General features: G+C 28.4%; 4 protein-coding genes across 4 annotated transcripts; 1 reads left to right on the forward strand and 3 right to left on the reverse strand.

Moving 5' to 3' along the window:
* Positions 1-1,333: 1,333 nt before the first annotated feature.
* Positions 1,334-3,387, reverse strand: PGO_126760 (transporter; the record flags this gene model as incomplete). The annotated part of the gene is made up of 3 exons (XM_028689466.1): positions 1,334-1,713; positions 1,944-2,051; positions 2,244-3,387. The coding sequence occupies 3 exons, from the start codon at positions 3,385-3,387 to the stop codon at positions 1,334-1,336; spliced, it is 1,632 nt and encodes a 543-aa protein (XP_028545267.1).
* A 3,375-nt stretch (positions 3,388-6,762) lies between these two features.
* Positions 6,763-8,928, forward strand: PGO_126770 (clathrin coat assembly protein AP50; the record flags this gene model as incomplete). Its single annotated transcript, XM_028689467.1, has 1 exon — positions 6,763-8,928. One exon carries the CDS (start codon positions 6,763-6,765, stop codon positions 8,926-8,928), a length of 2,166 nt encoding a protein of 721 aa, XP_028545268.1.
* Positions 8,929-9,365: 437 nt separating this feature from the next.
* On the reverse strand, positions 9,366-14,253 carry PGO_126780 (hypothetical protein, conserved; the record flags this gene model as incomplete). Its single annotated transcript, XM_028689468.1, has 16 exons — positions 9,366-9,504; positions 9,932-9,996; positions 10,107-10,139; positions 10,464-10,559; positions 10,790-10,883; positions 11,122-11,177; positions 11,306-11,395; positions 11,568-11,669; positions 12,008-12,203; positions 12,453-12,541; positions 12,732-12,786; positions 12,973-13,067; positions 13,199-13,300; positions 13,508-13,573; positions 13,726-13,842; positions 14,194-14,253. The coding sequence occupies 16 exons, from the start codon at positions 14,251-14,253 to the stop codon at positions 9,366-9,368; spliced, it is 1,455 nt and encodes a 484-aa protein (XP_028545269.1).
* A 1,494-nt stretch (positions 14,254-15,747) lies between these two features.
* PGO_126790 (allantoicase) lies at positions 15,748-17,280 on the reverse strand (the record flags this gene model as incomplete). The annotated part of the gene is made up of 1 exon (XM_028689469.1): positions 15,748-17,280. The coding sequence occupies one exon, from the start codon at positions 17,278-17,280 to the stop codon at positions 15,748-15,750; it is 1,533 nt and encodes a 510-aa protein (XP_028545270.1).
* Positions 17,281-20,603: the final 3,323 nt, after the last annotated feature.

Here is a 20,603-nt window from a genome sequence, read left to right on the forward strand (position 1 = left end):
ATATGATAAAACAAATTTGCTCCAAACCTAGATCATAGGGGAAAAAAAAAAAAAGTAGAAAATAAAAAATGCTAGAAAAGCAATAACAGCACCAAAAGGATACAATAAATATGAAAATTTTTTTAAAATTTAACAAAAAAAAAAAAAAAAAAAAAAAAATATATATCAACAAAAAATGAAGAAAAAAAATAAAATAAAAATAAGTGGGAATATCATATACACTTACCTTTTGGCTACTTACACTGAACGAAAATGAAAGGAAATTTTCGTGTAAAATGAATGCTTATATGTGCACGCAAAAAAAAATGAAAGGCAGAATCACAATTTTTTTTTAAGAGATGATTAGGATAAAGAACTTGAGGAATATAGCAAAAATTGGAGATTTACTAGGTGGTAGTGGTGGTGGTGTGGAGGAGGTTATTTTTCATTTCGCTGTCTTTCATTTTGCTGCCCATCATTTTGCTGTCTTTCATTTTGCTGCCCTTCATTTTGCTGCCCTTCATTTTGCTGTCCTTCATTTTTTTGTCTTTCATTTCGTTGTCTCTCTTTTTGTTTTCATTTCTTTTAGTTAATTTTACTGCACTCTTTTGATTTCGCTTTTTTTCTTCACATGGGTGATACATATATTTGCCAATTTTTGGTACACAAGTTGGCATACGGGTTTCCCCTTCACAAGCGTCAAGCATTTTTAGTCTTTTTAGTCTTACTATGAATTTAAAAATTAACTTCGCGATTAAATATTTAAATGGAGAGAGGAGAGAAATTGCAACAAAGTCATCGTGGTAAAGTGAAAAGATGTGGAGATAAACAAAATGGATTAAATAAAATGAAACAAAATGTGAGAAAGAAAGTTGACGTTGGCTTCTTGTGGATGCACGCACTTCTATAATTCAGAAGTAACAAAAAAAAAAAAAAAAAAAAGGTATATGTTTTTAAAGGTTTTTTTTTTATTCATATATTTTGTGTCTATATTTTATGCATATATTTTATGCATATATTTTGGGCATATATTTTGGGCATATATTTTAAGCATAGATACGCTATGCAAACAAAAAATGTTATCAAACAAATCGGGGATAATGTTGTGCGTGTATGTGTTGGTTGGGTCAGCCCATCGCAGACCGCCTAAGCGTCAAAAAATAAAATAATAAATAAATAATGAACAAAAAATGAATAAATAATGATCAAAAAATGAATAAATAATGAACAAATAATGAACAAATAATATAGAAAAAATGAACAAATAATGAAGAAAAAATGGACAAATAATGCACAAAATGAAAAAGCTAAAGAGTGAGACATTTGCGGCAGAGTAAACAAAATATATGGTGATTTAATTAAACAAACATGAAGAATTCATCTTTTTATGATACTTAAAGGAGAGGTATACAAAAAAAATTGATAAAATGGACACACAGGAAGAAATAAAAAAAGGGAAAAGTTGATTTTCTATATAATAATAACTATATATAATTGGAGAAATGGTCAAAGATAAATATCTAAAGAAGGATACAATACTTTGAGAAAATAGTTGATCCTTTTTATCAAAAAATAAAGATATGATTGTTGGTATGATTGGCTCTATATAAGCATAGGAACATGAATGAATGAAGCAAATACTTATATATTGAAAAATTAGATTGTAATATTTTATACTATGATAGGTTAGTAAAATTCCCGTGCTTTGTATGATCAGGCCTATAATTGCCGTCCCTATAAATTGAATTAAAAAAAAAAAAAAAAAAAAAAAAAAAAAAAAATGAGATATAATAATAATAATAATACATTTTCTCTTTATTTTTGTGGGGTACGTATAGTGTGCCCTTAGATGCTAAATTGTCTTGCACATAACCCCATCTTAATCCAACCATCCTGTTCATATGAATGTGAATGTATATATACATATTTCTACATATGGATTAACAGTATGAATCCTTTCATACCGTTGTATCCAAATGTTTTGAGGATATATGAGAAAGAAAAATATTGATAAAAGATCATGATAATTCCACTCAAGGACACAAAGACGCTGATTTGTACTTGTTTGTTGTCTGTAGAACGGGGGTGGGAGAAATAATGGAAAAGAGGACGAGGTTAAGATATATGGATAATCTATTTTGTTTTTAATCGAGAATGCAGATAGAGATGCAAACACACACACTATAAGGATAAATATTCAATAATAATCACATGCACAAATCATGGAATGCTTAGTGAATAGTGTTGTTGAATGATGAACGAACCAGAGGAAACATTGTCATTATAAAAGACAAAAAATATATTGCTCATCAAATTGGATGAAAAGGCTGAAGTAAATCTGAACAGACAAATAGAAAGAAGACATTTGAACTTGTAAGAAAGAGCGGTGTTAACTAATGAGCACATTTTTTGTTTTACATAATGGGTTAATGTTGAAATGTAAAAATAATCTCGCCTCTTCAAAAATTGTTGATAGGATGACAATTCTGAAAAGTCATCATTGTAATAATTAAAATTTTTTTTATTATAATTAATATCCGAATAGTTTTTTTTTTTATTTAGTATGTAACTATTTACAGAATTTTCTTCTCTTTTGTAACTAGATGTTGCATATTTATTTTTTATATTTTCAATGAGATTAATATTAAATTCTTCCTGAGCAAAATCATTTTTTAAGTGTGATGAATTTTTCCTGCTATTTCTTGTGTTATCCCCATATTTTATTTTGTCTCTCTTAGTATCAACATTAAGTGTAACTAAATTATTATCTTGAAGAATTTGTTTTCTTGTATTATCTTGACTCTGGGATAGTAATTCGCTGGAGATTGTCAAAACGATTAGAAGAGATACAATTAATCCAATGGTATTAAAATTTAATATGATTTGAAAATTAAATATTGTTAAAAATATGGAAGATAACAGAGGTCCTAGGATTATACCAATTGCGTTAAATATATTTATATATGTATAATAAATACATACATTTGTATCAACTAAATCGTTAATAATAGCATTAACTACTACTATAAAAACTGAACTACTTCCACATATAATTCTGTTAATGATTAACAAAGTAAAATTTAATTTTATATAAAATAAATACATACCAATTAAATTGAATATAATTAAAAATACTAATAAATGTTTTTTATTAAGTGATGAAAAAAATCCTATTATCAAACACATTACACATTGAGAGAAGGAATAAAAGCTTAACAATATTCCTAATTCTTTTACTTGTATTTCGTAATAATTTAGTATGTAAAATGGTAACAGTGGCTGCAAAAATGACTCAAACAATGTTTTGATAAACACAGACAGCAGTATTTTGAATAGAGTTTTTTTCTTGATTCTTTCATATTCTTCATTATCATGAAACAGATTTCCATCATTCATTTGCAGTTTCATTCTATCTACTTACTATATTTCTCATTTATGTTGAAAAGTTCACGCGCACGTGCATACAAGCATGCATATATATATATATATACATACATATATGCATGTATGTGCATATATATATTTTCACGTGTATACTCACCCACTGTGCTCTTATGTGTTCGTTCTTCCAATTTACATACTATGTATTTGTTTAACTCCTAACGGATTTCGCTCACCGATGATATGTATATTTGTGTGGTAGTTTTTCTTCCTCAGGTGCAATGTGCCTCATAGAGTTTACGCAACTGGATTGATGTGCTGTGTCGATTGATGATATACAAATGGGTTATCTGTATATGTATATATGCAACTGGATTGATGTTCTGCGTTTCATGGACGTACAAATAGGCTCTGTATTTTTTGATATGTTTTCAATGCAGGTGTATATGCACATGAGTAGATGTATCTATATTCATATTTTTAAACAGTTATGATAGTTGGTTCAATAGCATACATGTATCCACATATGTGTACATAATTAACATACACCAGGTGTTAAACATGCAAATTTTGCGTGGATATCTTAACGGTTTCTCAAAATAAGCTTCTTAACAGAGGTTTATGAGCAGGTGGGAAAAAAAAAAAAAAAAATTTCCACAAAGAGTAAAGTTCAACGAGGGGCACAAAAAAAAAGTATATCGCTTTAGCGCTTTGTTGCCTTATTTATTGTTTATTTTATTTATTATTATTTTTATATATTATTATTATTTCTATTTTTTTTATTTTATTTATTTATTTTTTTTATTTTTTTTTTTTTGCCATATATTTCTGCTACCACGAGATCACATCACATGTGGTCACAAGTACAAGGATTTTTTTTTTTTTTTTTTTTTTTTCCATCTCTAAAATGTATACTGCATGTATAGCTGAACACACTGCAATTATAGCAAGATTGGAAAAATTTTATTTTAAAGAAAAAAAAAAAAATTTCCTTAAAACACTGCAATAAAAATAAAGAAAAACAATACATCTACTGATAAGCTCTCTTGTAATTGCAATAACGTTCAAGTTTTACGTAAATGCATGCTATGTATGTCGCACAAGCAAGGTGCATATTTGGCTCAAGTATATACATAATGCGTACACGTACTTACATATAAGTACGAGTATACTTTTGTTTGAGAGATGCACCTGCACGAGAGTACTACTCTCTCCTTTGTGAATATAAGATTTTTCGCTAGTTAAGAATATTCATCTGTATGCTATACCATAGGTGCATTTTGCATTCGTTAAATAAATGTTTACTGCACGTGCATGCAAACAAAGTGTACGTCTTTTCGTTAGACCTACGTCTTCCACGATGGTAGGATTATGTGGATATGTAAATGAACATGCGTTCATACATATACATGTGTACTAATGTATGTCATGTGTGTTTCGATCATTGAAAAGCATAATAATGTGTGTCAAGGTATCTTGTGGGCTAAAAAAACCAGATGCATTTAAAATAAAAAAAAAATATATAAAAAATTTATTGAATTAAGCAACCTTGTAACAAATTACACAAAATAGCACAAATCCGCATTAAATAATCTACAAACAGTAAAACATTAAAAAAAAATGTAAAAAAGTCACAAGTCCACACATATTACACAACCTTGCAAATCACACAATCGTGCAAACTCCACAATAGTACATTCACACAAACTTTGCAAATTACACAAAGCCCTTGTAAACCACCCTAAATTAAGGCATACCCAACCTACGTGAAAACAAAACCATCCAAGGGAAGAAAAGCACATATAACAAGGAAGAAGAATTGCTAAGTGATAATCAGTTTTCCAAAATTAAGGAAAATAAAAAGAGTTGATAAAAAGAAGAAGAAAAAAAAAAAAAAAAAACAAGTATTCTTTCGCACAGGAGCTAAGCCCAAGTCGTTTAATACAATAAAAAATCTCATAGCAATACAAGGAAGAAAAAAGAAAGAAAGGAAAAAAAAAAAAAAAAAAAAAAAAAAAAAACAGGAAAACGCGAAAAAATCGAATTGACAAATTTCTTTTAAATTTCCACGTAATTGTTAAAGAAGCGAAATCCTCATATATTCCCCAGTCTGAGAATTACCCCGAGTATTTAAAGTAACAAGAAAAAGCTTTAAAAAAGCAAACCAACAAAAAACGATTGAAGAAGAAAAATATAGAAAAGAAATTCAAATGAAAAGAAAAAAATAACAATTCCCCAACAACTGAAGAGAAATTTACATAGGCATTACTACACATATATATATATATAGTTATATTTTACTAACAAAGGCACATTAAGAAAGAGCGTAGAAAATAAAGTGCATTGGTCCTAAGCAAAAATAAAAAATAATACACGTGGAGGCTACGTAACCTGAAATAATAATACATTTTTGAAGATTTTTTTTTTCCGCTTAATTTGATTTAATTTAATATAATTTTCTTTTCTTTTTTTAGAAAGTTCCAGATAAATGAAAAAAATATATATTTTTTCATTTTTCTCTACATTGTGTCACACGTGTTTCTTTATTTTTTCATAATTTTCACGTGATTATTCCTTTTTTTCTCGTCCTCTTTTTTTTATTTTTTTATAAATCCTTCTCTTTTTACCTTATCACTCATTGTCCATTTACAATATATTCTTCATTTTTATTTTTTTTTTTTTTGACCATCTTTCTTCCCCAATTTTCATGCGATGTTTTCACAACATTTTTGCCTTTTGTTTTTTCCTTGTTTCACGAGTTATTTTTTTATCCTATTTATTTATTTTTTTTTTTATTACCGTTCTATTTTGCATAAAAATTCCGTGTTTGTTCCCATTTTAGTGTTCCATACTCACCTACCATTCCTGTGATTTTTTGGATTTCTTTTTTCATTGATAGTGTTACACAGAGATGAACTGCACGCATCGATTGAGTAATAGTGATATTCCGTTTTTTTTTTTTTTTTTTTTTTTTTTTTTTTTTATCAGTTCTGCCATCCATGGAGTGTAGTTTTTACATATATTTATTCTTAATGTATTGACAGCGAGAAGAGTACACAGACAAGACTATATCGGAGAAGTATTGTGATATCTACATTTATTTTGCATGCACACGGGCAGTTCTAAGGGCATTTGATGTATAATCATTTTCTCTTGATCAAAGAAAAAGGAAAAAATATATAACATATTTGAATGCACATATAAAGATTTAGCAAACAAGACGCACAGAGAAGAAGCAGCAAATCAGGTATACTCAACTGTTAAGGAGTAGAGTGTGCGAAGTTTTTTCCACCTCAAGTGTTAAGGAGCGCACGACAATACAGTGAATGTGCAGAAGCCCACACGGGTCACAAACTATCGTAGAAATACATGTCAAATATAGGGAATGAAAAAAAAAGGAAAATGGATGCCTTTTATATTTATTCGGATAAGGGTAATTTGTTAGTAGAACAAATTTTTGATAAGGATATAAATGGGTACTTGGTGCAGAAAGAAATGACAGATATGATATTGAACAAAAATAAAATAGAAAGATCTTATTGTATACTGATAAATGATGATTATGATGAGAGTGTAATAAGAAAAAATTATGATGATAAGTTTATATTTTTTATTAAAAGAGATGATTTGTATTTTATTATTTTAAAAAAGGATGATAAAGATCCCATGATGATTATTGAGATAATGCGAGAAATTACAAATATTTTTAAAAAATATTTTAACATAGAAAAATTAAGTGAAAGTATTTTAATGAATAATTATTCTGTTGTAAATTTTTTAATTAATGAAATATTAGTACAAGGAGGAAAACCGAACATATTTGTAGATGAAATTTTGAAAAATTTAGTGAAAAATGATTCTGGATTTCTTAATGAGACTTTGAAATATTCACCTATTCCAAATAATTTGTACAATATGATTGCACAAAGGAAAAACAACTTAATGTTAAATACGTGTAAAGACAAGAATATAAATTACAGTTATAGTAATGGGACATCAATTAATTCGATGGATTCTAGAAATGTTTATTGGAGATCAAATAATATAGTATATTCTTGTAATGAAATATATGTAGATGTAATTGAAAACGTAAATTGTGTTTTGAACAAAAATAATCGAATAATTCATTTTTCAGTTCAAGGGAATGTTATTGTTAATTGCACAATTACAGGATCACCATTAATTAAGTTATATTTTAATAAAAATATTGATTTGAAATTATGTCATCTACATTTTACTGTTAATTATAATATGCTAATTCGAAAAAGTATATTAAATCAAGAAGAAGAAAAAAATGCAATTCATTTCGTGCCCATGAACGAAGAATATATGATCATGCAATATTTTGATTATATTCCTTTAGAAGATATTAATAAGAGGGCCTTATGTAATAAGGAAAATAGTACTTTTAGTACCGTGGATGAACTAACAGATGTGCTAAATTTGAAAAATGGAAATATTGAAAATAGTAATACTGGCACTAGAATAACTAAGAACACGCAAGAAGGTAATCAAAAGGTAGATAAGAAAAAGGGCTTGACAAGTGGAAGTATAAAGCCAGAAAAGGGAAATGTTATGGAAAATGAAAAAAAAGAATATACATCTGTGAATGCTGAACATCTCAATCACACTGAAATGATGAAGAAAAAAATTCGAGATGAAATTTTTTGTGAAAACTGCAACAATTTTAAGAGACCTTTACGAAATAAAAAAAGTATCCATAAGAGTAATGCAAAGAATGGATGGAAAAATATGGTATGTGTATGTACTAATAATAAAGGGAAGAAGACTGGAGGGGATATCCAATTAAATAAAAGTATTAAGAATAATAATATTAGTAGTAATAGTTTTCTATTGGATGATGAAGAAAATAATGAAAGGTATTTACTACCTGTCAGTGTTAAGGGTAGTGTTGTTTATGTACCATCAGAATATATGTACAGCATCAAAATTCAGGTTAATTTGAATAATATCAATAAAAATAATAATAGCAATATGATACTAAATAGTTATGAAAATATATTTATGAAAATTCCAGTACACAATTTTATACGATCTGTTAATTTTCAGTGTACTATTGGGAAAATGACATACAATGATAATGTAGGTTCAGTACTATGGTATATTCAAAATGTTGTAGATACTAGCATACCCATATCAGCAAATATATTCATGTATATAAAACCGAATGAAGATGGACTATATTATAATCATGATTATTATTATGATAAATTATTAATCTGTAGCAATAACGACCTTTTTAATGGTATTTCTGATACTACTCAAAAAAATGGAATTTCAAATTATTGCTATGTAGGTATGCACAATGAAAAATGCAATAATAACGAAACAGATATTTACAAGGACGATTCGATTGAATACTATAATGGGAATGCATGTGTATATCCTGCTTTCAGTTTTCCAGTCTACATTAGTTTAAAAATTAATGGTATAGCAATTTCTGGAAAAGGCGTTGAGAAAATTGAAATTGTTGAGCCAAAGAATTTGCAAGTACGTAAGGCGTGCAGATACACCACTTTTTATAGTCATATAGAATTTAGAATATAAAAAAAAAAAAAAAAAAAAAAAAAAAAAAAAATCATGCATACTTTATGCAGTTTAATGGGTACTGTTCTATGCAATTGTCAGTTTAAGAAAAAAAAAAGAAAAACATATCTGAATACATGATGTGTTGATATATTCGCTTTTACAAATATCCCCTTTAAATGTACCAAAAAAAGGGGAAGAAGAAAAATATCAACTTAAACATGTAGATAAAGTAGGGCACGAACAGAGAGATACAAATGTGTATCATTTTGTTACAAAATTATTAGTACACTTTTTTATGTGTATTTTATTTTAATAGATTAAAATATATAATTCCTTGAATACTTTTTGCTTTTTCTTCATTTTGGCCTTCTGCAAATCACATATGTTTGCCCTTGCCTAATATTTTCGATTCTGTCAAAAGTGAAGTAAACAAATTGAAAAAAAAAAAAGAAGTATTATATGTATGTATATATATTTGTATATATACATAAACCCATAGAACGTATTGGTGAATGTTTGCATAAATGATCCCCCACAGTATAAAAATGTGTACCAAGTTTTATAGTATTCTCAAGGTCCAAGGAATCATCAACTCTGCGCGATGGGATAGGAAAGAAAGAGAAGGAAATATTGAAATGATTACAATTCAGAAAGTGAAAATTCATAATTTTGAAACATTTCTGAAGCATGTATGATGATTTTTGTGTACGTCCATATAGTTCTTTTGCAGCTAGTAGAAGTAGTAACAGTAGTAGCAGTAGTAGCAGTAGTAACAGTAGTAGCAGTAGTAGCTGTAGTAGCAGTAGTAGCTGTAGTAACAGTAGTAGTTAATTTTATGATTGCTTTTCAAATTGTGTATATTTTTTTATCCCATTTTTATCCTTTTTTTTTTTTTTTTTTTTTTTCGCATCTAGTAGTAATAGGGTAGTAGTAGTTAACTTCATGATTGATGATAAACTCTTACACATTTTTATTCCATTTTTTATATAACCAAAATATACGTATTTTTATTCGCTTTTACCTGCACATATTCTTATGGAAGTCAACGTTTTTGTACAACTTTATAATTTCTAGGAATTCCAATGACTATAAAACAAAAGAAACAGCAAAATAATGAGTAGTTGATACACCATCTATTCATAGTTTAAATGTAATTTTTTTCGTACATCGTGTGTATATATTTATTATTTGGTTACTTTATAGGATCTGCTGATATTTCCATTTTCTCGCTTTCATGAAGTGATGGTACGGTTATGCGATTGTGTGTGAGAAGGGAATTTGCAATGATGAAATTTTTTTTTTTTTTTTTTGAATTATGGTTTTCGCCATCCAGCGAGGAGGTGACTCAGTTTGGCAGTTTGAGTGTGTGACAATTTTATTGCTTTCATGTGCTTATCTAATCGGCTGTTTGTCTATCCAAACGTCGTTTTTGTTTTGTTCTGTTTTTTTTTTTTTTTACTACTTTTATTTTATTATTTTTATTTTATTATTTTTTTTTTTTTTACTACTTTTATTTTATTATTTTTATTTTATTATTTTTTTTTTTTTTTTACGTTTTTCTGAGTTATCCGCATGAGTATTTCTATTACTAGCTTTAAATTTTTTATGTACTGTAGCATATCTTCATTGGAGTGAAATTCAACTTTTTCCTAAAAGGGGTTTCCCACGTGGTGGTATGGAGGGGAATAGAGATACGTATCATTTGATATGTAACCTCTTACACCTAACAGCTTAGGTGCATCAGTTGATATGTTTTTTCCGTGAGTCCATTTGTGTATGCAAATGTGAAGCATTATATGTTAAATGGTACATTAACGTGATTAGTGTGTGTAATTAGTGTGTATGCTTTGTCCACCATTTTTGTAGCAGATTTTATTACCTCCATATTAATTGAGTTAAAGTAATTATTTTGTTTCTCTAAGAACTTTTTTATTTTGTCCATCTTGATGTTAATGTCTTCAAGTTCCTTTTCACTTCACATTGGGTTAAGGAAATGTTTAGGAAATGTTTAGGAAATGTTTAGGAAATGTTTCGGAAATGTTTAGGAAATGTTTCGGAAATTTTTCATAGATGTGACGTAAATGTTGCATAGGTGTGTGAATGTAGAAAACAGATAAGAGAGAACTGCTGTAATCATCCAACTATATCAATGTTAAGAGATTAATGAGAGGAAAATTCCGTTTATTGTTAAATAACTGTAAAAATACATACCTTGCGAAGACAAGCTTGTACAGATCATACATATCCTCTGATATCTTTTCCTTCTCCTGATATAAGGCAAAAAAAAAAAAAAAAAAAAAAAAGGGAAGAAAAAAAACGGAAGTGTTTATGAGATGGTGCCGTGTGGATACATACACACCAAATCGCATACTTATCCAAACTTATGCATTATAACATTTTGAATTTTCTTCTTTAATATATTTTTGTCCTCTGAAAATGTGTTTATAATTTCATTATTTAGGGTTATATATTCTTTAATGGCATCCTAAGATTTATTTATAAGGAAGAGAGAAAAGTGGGGAGAAAAAAAAAAAAAAAAAAAAAAAAAAAAAAAGCATGTCTAATCTGAAAAATGAAGATAAAGAATAGTGATATGTTCGTGAAAATGACAACACAATGTGTAAAAATATACTGATTTTTTTTTTTTTTTTTTTCACTTCGAGCTTCTTCTGTGATGACTCTTCCTCCTTTTGCAACAAATTTTTTTTATTTTCAATGTCTAGAAACTTTTGATTTATGTCATAAATATCCGTAACTCCCTTAAGAGGATATATTTGAGATGAAAAAAAAAAAAAAAAAAAAAAAAAAAAAAAATTACAAACTGTAGCGTTGATGGCAATTTGCCTTTACGGTATAATAACAAGGACATATTTGGTGTATTACATCCTAATGTTACATATTTGGGATTTTTTGTGGAGAACCCAATTTATTGTCCTCTTGCATATTTTTTGTAGCTCAACCCAATTGTTTATTCACAATGGCATTATGCTTTTGTTGTTTTTATATCCCTCTAGCTGTTCATCTATATATGTACCCACCCATTTTCTATCCATTTCTCACCCATTTTCCACTCGTTTTTTTATTTTTGGGCCCTTACGGTTGCTTCCCTCAGCTTGGATATTGTGGCATATATGTTGCTTGCATTTTCAAAGATGTTGGACGCGCTCAGTTTTAAGTAATTGTTGTATAACAAGTAGTAAATGAGAAGTTTCTTGAATTTTTTTTTTTCTTTCACCATGAAAGCTATATCTGCGTTGTGCAGTTTGTTGTTTTTGTATTCGTTGATCATTTCCCTATAACGTGTAAAGAAAGAAAAAATGGGCCATGTTTGTGTGCCAAATATATCACATAATATGTTCACTGTTCAAACCTTTAGATGTATGCATAAACCAGTGTTAAAAATATATGTCCCTCTGGTGCTTGTGAATTGTAAAAAAGGGCGTTAGGAGTGACTCAAAGAATGTATGCATATATATACACACAGGTGGAAGCATGCATATACACACATGTGGAAGCATGTATATATTTATATATGTTTATACCTTCGTATCCTTAGTATATTGCTATGCTCCTTATTGACATTCATATATTTGAGTATTTCTTCATTTTTATTTTTCGCTTTCACAAGTTCCTGACAGTAGAAAATTGGGATATACAGGAGAACGGCTCTTCTTTTACACTGAAATTTATTTATTTTTGTAATCCTTCTATATTTTCATTTTTAGTTTTGCTTCATAGGCATAGAATCTACAATCATGTAGACACGTGTGTGTATGTTTACACTTTTTGTCTCCTGGAGTGAAGACAAATGAGCACCTTACCGTTTTTTTCTCATCGATAGATTTTTTCAAATTTTTATTTTCTGATGTAATTTTTCTGTTAAAAAAAGCGTGTATTGGGAGGGGTGAATGAAGGGACGCAGCATTAGTGTAAAGATGCAAAATTTTGAATATGTTTTTTAATAGTGTGATCCTAATGGTATCCAAAGAATGTATGCTTATTTATTTATTTATTTATTTTTTTTTTTTTTTTTTGTGTGTGCGTATCCTTATTTGGTATTACTGAATGGTGTTATGAAGTTGTCGTTCACTATTTTTAAGACTCGTAACTGTTCTTTCTAAGGAGTTCAAGTAGAAGTATAACATCTTTTTTTCTTTCTGTTTCGTGGTAGAAAGTACAAGACATGAGAGAATGAAAGTATGCATTGTGAAATGGGGGTGGGGTGAATTCTTTTCCCAGGTGAAATGTTCATTTGTTTTATCATTTTTTTCCCACTTTAGTTAATTACCTTAACCCTTTGTAACATTATTTGGTATGTATACTTAGAATGCTTGAGATTTTCGAATTTGTTTAATATGTCTTCATTTTTCGATTTTAGTTCCTCGTGTTCCTTTTGTGTGAATGTACGTAGAGGTGTGGAATATTTTTGTATGTGCACTGCACGTGCAAGAAATTATGCAAATGCTCAATCAAAAAAGGGAGTTTTCATATCCTTTTCTCCCTTTTTCTACTTTTTGTACATTTGACTCATTATAAAATAATTTCCAAATAAACAGAAATCATGGTGTGTGTGAAGCTTTGTCTTTCCTTTTATTACAATTTTTTGTTGCACTAGGGAAATTTTGTTCAGTTTTAATTCCCGATTAAGGAGGTCTAAATTTTTCTGTAAAAATAGGGAATGTATGATGGGTATGAAGATGGAGAATATGTGTCTTTATATATACCGTTCGTCCATACGTTTGTTTTCTGTTTCTTCATGTTTCGATTTGGTGGAACTTCCACTCTCCATCCCCATGGTCTTATTTCTAATCTCACCTTAGTGTTTTCATACTTATTAAATGTGGTTTCCCCTTTTTCCTTGATAAAGTTAAATTTCTTTTTTACTGAATACACAATACCTTCTGTATTTTCGTTCAGTTTTTCATTGTCTTTCTGAGAAATGCGTAAAATTTGTTAGACGTTGCAGGTGGATGTTCATGTTGATGTTCATGCTGGTGTTCATGCTGGTGTTCATGCTGGTGTTCATGCTGGTGTTCATGATGGTGTCCATGTTGATGTTCATGCTGGTGTTCATGCTGGTGTCCATGTTGATGTTCATGTTCGTGTTTTATTTTATTTTTATTTATTTTTATTTTATTTTTTTTTTTTTTTACGTTAATGTTGCTTAAAATGGTTCGTAGATATCGGTTGCTTATGTGGTTACTTCATGTTCGTGTAACAGTATTTCTGGAGAAAAAAAAGCATCTCTCAGAGGCAGGGTAGGGCCTTTTTATTTCTATGTACCTTATAGAAGGGCACCAAATCCTTCAGATTACTTATCTTGTCATTATTTTGATTTTTCATTTTTCATTGTTCATTCTTCGACTATTCCTATTTCTTAATTGTCCCTATTTTTGAACTGGTTCCTATTTTATTTATTGATTTATTTATCGAATTATTTATTTATTTTTATGCTGTTAATTATCCAGGGAGAGAGATAAAAGTGGAGAAAAACACAAATTCCTGCAATCACGTTTCGTGATTGGGCCCTATATTTACGGGTAGCTTTCATATGCATACATATATGTATATATCATTTCTAGCATGTGAAAAGAATTCCCATTTTTTTTTTTTAATCTTTTATTTACCTCTTTACCAATTTATAAGCATTGGTATTCTTGAATCCTGTGTTATATTATTGTTTTTTCAGAAATTTTTTCATTAAAATGGGCCAAGCAAAAATAAAATAGGACAAAAAAAAAAAAAAAAAAAAAAAAAAAGCACAGCACAGTACAGAACAGTAAAAGCGGAGCGAAAAAGACACATAAGATAAAAAAATATGTAAATAAATAATTAGGCAATATCTTGCAATGTCACACAAAAAAGATGCTTTATTTTATTTTTTTTTTTTTTACATACATATTTTTGCAACTCTTCTTACGTCACTCTTAAGTATAAATGCGTTAACAATTATAATGTTTCGCGTTAAAAACTGCACCCTTTTTTTATATTTAATTAAAGAGAACGAATGTGGTCATTTCAAGGTACTAACAAGACAAGTAGTTAATTTGATGGATATATGTATATATGTGTGTGAATATTTGTACATAGAACATAGTCATATTTTTAATGAACCTCTATGAAGACAGGTACGAATATTGCATATAGACATACATGTGTACATGTTTCAGAACTCATGACTAATATTAATCTGTAACAAAAAATCAATGGATTAAGTAAATTTAGAAATCGGAGTGAAAATGATTATACATCATATTTTATATATATTTTGTTCAGTTTGTTTAAAAAAATCACTAAAATTTTTTTTTTTTTTCAGAGGCATAAAAAATTATTAGGTTAACCAATGAATGTAAACACATACACACACATGCGCGCAAAAACTCAAGAGCGCCCATATAGTTTCATCAAAACGTGCGGAAAATTTAAAAAAAAAAAAAAAAAAAAAAAAAAAAAGGGATAAAAAAAAGAGATAAAAATAAGACAGAAGTTGGATAGGAAAATGTGAAAACAAATGTATTTTTTTTTTTTTTTTTCCCTCTTTTTTTCTTTAAATTATGCAAAATATTCTTATATCATCAGTCGAACCCATGAATTATGTACGTGTGGAACTTTTACTAAATAGTTTTAATATCTACACGTTATAGACATATATTGTAATACCTTTCTCTTTTTAATAATTATAATAGTCTCTCACTGTTCATAACATAGGACTCAAATTTATTTTAGGTACATAGCCTGTTCAGCACATTTACACAAAAGGATACACATATATATACACACATTTGCGTATTTTTCAATTTCCCTTTTGTCTGGCTTATGAATTGGAGACCTTGTTTGTTAGGAAGGGGTAGACAAAACCGTGCCGATAACATTCACTTGGGATATTCCTCCATCTGGATGTAGAGAAATTTTAAAATGTGTTGCTGTTCTTTCCATAATAGTAAAATTATATTCGAGCAAATTAAAATTGTAAAATGTTTTTTTTTGGTCATTTGCTAGTTTACATGGTGGTAGCTGAAGCCAGTCAATTTTTTTTTTTTCTAATTTTTCATCTTCTTCAAATATCCTTTTTTGTTCTAACAAATCTAAAGTGAGAATATCAATACAATCTAGTAAGTAAATCTGGATGTACTCTGGATGATCATGTTTATAATTTCCTATATCGAAAGTAAAATTTTCAATAATACCCCTAACACCAAATTTAAAAATGGAAACATTTTTAATAGAGTTATAGGTAAGCGTTCGTAAAATTATTGGTGGTCTATTAAATAATCTTTTTGTTGCAAACCCATCCGTTTTGTACGAATCGATAATATTTTTTGGGTGTCCTTTGTATGTATCATCACATTGATGATATATTAAAGTACAGCCATTTTCAGGTTTGTTTAAAAAAACTTTTTGTTTTGACAAAGTGGTATGTTTTTTAAATAAGGAAACAAATTCTCCATAAAATTTTATTTTATTTATACCTCCATCTGGATATAAATTTACTCTTATATGTGTCCATGGTTTAATTAATGATTGATCATTAACTTTAAAATAATATATTTTTTTTTTATTATAACATTTGAGAAAATCTACACAATCTGCTTGAAGTAATTCAACCCATGGTGTATTTTGATTTTCTAAAATATCTGATATGCATTTGTCTATTTTATAGGATTCTAGAAAATTATAACTTTTTCTCTTTATAGTTTTTTGTTCTTTTTGCTCTTTTTGCTCTTTTTGTTCTTTATCTTCTGCTTCATTTATTATGTATTCTTCTTCTTTGACTATATCATCTATACAAGCATTATCAACAACTTCTATTGATAAATGCGGACATATATCTTCTTCTATGTTTTCAAAATTTAATTCTATTCCATATATAATACTTGGATATTTTAGTTTCAGGATTAACCATTCATGTCCTACATCCCTTCTTCTTCTGGTTACCCATCCCATTTTATCTTCGATCATTAAATTTTCAGATTTACTAATCGATTCGTCAGTTACGAACAGAACCTTTGAGCCGAAATGTTTCGACAAGACATTATTGAAATTAAAAAAATTAACTTCATCCTTGCATTCGATTTCTTTCGATGGAATTTTCACATTTTTACTCACAATCCAGCTGAATATATTATTAAAAATGTTTAAAATTTTTCTTTTCTTTTTTTCCTTCTTCAGTTTATAGCTTTTTTCATTATTTTCTCCTATTGTTTCGACATCCACTTGGGTTTCTATTCCATCTTTTTCTCCCACTGCTGCTTCGTCCTCTTCTTCACCATCCCCTATTTCGTGCAATTTTCTTTTTTTAGCGATTTTCGACTCGTTAGAGTTCCTCAATGTTTTGCTTTCTTCCTCGGTGGTTTCTTCTTCCGTGTTCATTTTGTGTGTGTCAATTTGTGCGTGTGAATTTGTATGTATACATTTGCTTATTTGTTTGCTTCTCGTTTGTGTATGTTTTCATATATGCGCCTTAATCATTCGTGGGCTCTATTTTGTTTTATTATTTTTTTCTTTATTTCCTTTTTCACCTCCCTTACCAGCCTGCGTAGAGCGATGATAAAACCACTTGTTTCTTGCTCTTTAAAGGGTAACTGCATTTCGGTATGTATGCATATACACATGTGTATATATATATATATATATATATATATATATATATATATATATATATATATATGTTTGTGGCAAAAAAAAAAAAAAAAAAAAAAAAGAATTTACACATAAATGTACTATACAGCAGGATGGTGTACTTGCACAAGGATGAGTCACAATGAGTTCCCTATTTCTTTATTACGTGGAAAAAATGAAGACGTTTTTTTTTTTTTTTCTTTTTTTTTTCTTAATTTTTGTATCCTACAGTTAAGTATCCAGTTGTGATGAGACATTTAGATTTCACTTTTTTTTGGTTGTAAAAATTTTGAGAAAGAGTAAAAATATTCACAGAATTTCAAAGATGCCACGATGTGTTGCATAAATGTGCGATATCACTGTAAGTATGGGTATTTTTATGGTGTACATAGGTATGTGCAGGAGAAAGTGAATGCACATGTGAAAATGAATATGAATGTGCTTTTGCAAAAAAAAGGAAAAAAAAAAAAAAAAGAAAAAGAATGAAATAAAAATAAAAAAATAATCGACAACTTTTCAACTAAAAAAATCAAAGTTGTTATCTGAAATAGTGTTGTTGATGGTAGTGTGTACGCTACTGTTATGATAAATATCCAAACAAAGATGGTCCAAAATGGGGGAATAAACAATTTGTGCTTTTTATATTCAAATTTTTAACTACGAAAATTGTTTACCAAATGAAGATATCAATGTTGTTACAATTCCATGGTAAGGTACAAAGTCATCGAGTTGACGACATTTGGGAAGGGTAGCGGTAAGTATGAGAGAGTGGTAATTAGGTTCTCATTGATTTCACTCGTACTATTGCTAACACATGTGAGAAGCAAAAATTTGTAGAAAGGTGATTTGCATAAATGTTGCAAAACATTTATACCTTGAGAAACATCGACTTTACAAAAGGGTCAAATAAAATGCACAGCGGACGGTGTTACACTTTTCGGGAAAAGGATATTATTCCACCCTCAATACCCCCTCGTGAATATCAACTGAACGAAGTGGCTGCAAGTACAAATATTTACACAGTATTGTGTTTATATATATATATATAGAGAGAGAGAGATAGAGATAGATCAATATAGGTAATCATATACTCAGATGTGTTAACAAATCACTGTTTATCTTTCCAAGTCTTATTTACATGCACTGAGGGATGCGTAAAAATATCTTGGGAGTATATATATGGTGAGGAAAAGTTTTCACTCCTATAGGAATGATATAATATAATATTATAATAAGAGTGTGTGTTCACCCAAATATTTCCCAAGATTTTCCACAATTCATTCGTTGAAATGGTGAAAGGGAAAATATGAGGGGGGAAAATGAATGTCGCGATATGTTGAGGGCCTTGCTTATGCAATGTTTTCATCTTTATTTTGCTAAGCATGTGAGGAAAAAAGGAAGTTAAGCGAGGGGGAAAAAAAAAAAAAAAAAATAGAATTCATAACAGATTTTTTTTTTTTTTTTATATATATTTTTGCTTCTTAAGAATAATGATGTTTATTGTCCTCCCTTCAATATTCTATACGTACTTGTAGGTATATTTTGAAAACACGGTGCAATGCAGCGGTGTGCTTATTAAAGGCATGTTCCTTCACGCTTTTCTGTTTTCTTTTTTTTTTTTTTTTTTTTTTATCCATATTCTTCGAAAATGTTATATTAAATTCGTTTGCAGGATATGCATATGTTTTTATTTTTTATTTTTTTTTTTTCCCTCGTATCTTTGTGTGCGCACAACATTACAATGATTTTGATAATTGAAAAATGGAAGCAATGAAATAATTATTTGTGTGAGAAAGTATCCTCATGGTGACACATGTAAATGATAAAATGGGGATTTTATATTCAAGATTTATTTATTAGAAAGGGGTAAAAGAAGAAAAAAAAAAAAAAAAAACAAAAAAAAAAAAAACAAAGAGAAATAAAAGATCAATATTGAAGCAAAAATTAAATTGACTTAAAAAGGAAATATTCCGATTAAGAATGTCTAAATTTTAACAATTCTTTAAGATGACTTTAAAAAATGATAAACCCACAGAAAAAAATATATTCCTTCACAACATGTCATAAGAATATTCAAAAAAAAAAAAAAAAAAAAAAAAAATTTAATGCAGTGGACAGAGTTATATTGTGTTCGTGTGTCATTCTTGAAATTATAAAAGACAGCAGTCTCTTACTGCTTAATAAGAAAATCAAATTATGATGAACAGAAAAATAGCATTTATAAAAAAATAAAATATAATGAATTTTAAATTCATACTTTTAAAATTAATTCTATAAGTTCCTATGTAAGTTTTTTTTTTTTTTTTTCAATTTTCCTTTTTTCATTTTTGATATAACATCTGTTCTATCACCATTTATCATTTGTCCCACAAGGGAAAATAAAAAAAATAATATAATCTCATTTGGCGGTAGCAGGGGATTGATCGTTAAAAGGAAGTAACTGTGGTAAGGCCGTGAACAGAACTTTTAATTTTGTTATATTGGAGAATAACAATGGTGTATTATATTTGGAAGCAGTTGCTTTTGATTTAAGGAATGGTTATATCGTAATCAATGCAAATGTGAAGAAAAAGCAATTCATACACCAACTTGAAAACAACACTATATGCAACTTTTTTCCGAAAGTTGCATCCCCCCCCTCCTCCAATTCCTCAATAGTGATGATAAAAAAAAAAAAAAAAAAAAAAAAAAAATTAAAACGCTATTTCTCAATAGTTCAGGAAATACAAAATGTTTTTCATTTAATGAAAAGGATCATTTGTTTAGATTAATAAAAAAATAAAAATGTGGTAAACAAATTTTTTCTATCTTTTCCTTCATCTTTTTCTCTATCTTTCTCTCCATCTTTTTCTTCCCCTTTTTTTTTTTTTTAACACACACATTAAAAGATACGAAAAATTGAAATAAATTGTTTTGACAAAAGAGGCATAGTACATGTGAATGTGTGCATAATTATAGTTACAAATCCCTTAAATAAAAGTTAAAAAAAAAAAAAAAAAAAAAAAAAAAAGAGATAGACTTGAGTATGCATTAGCGTGTGTTTTTTTTTTTTTTTTTTTTTTTTTTTTCCCTTT

This window comes from Plasmodium gonderi, assembly GCF_002157705.1.
Source record: "Plasmodium gonderi DNA, contig: Chr12, whole genome shotgun sequence".
NCBI classification, from domain to species: domain Eukaryota; phylum Apicomplexa; class Aconoidasida; order Haemosporida; family Plasmodiidae; genus Plasmodium; species Plasmodium gonderi.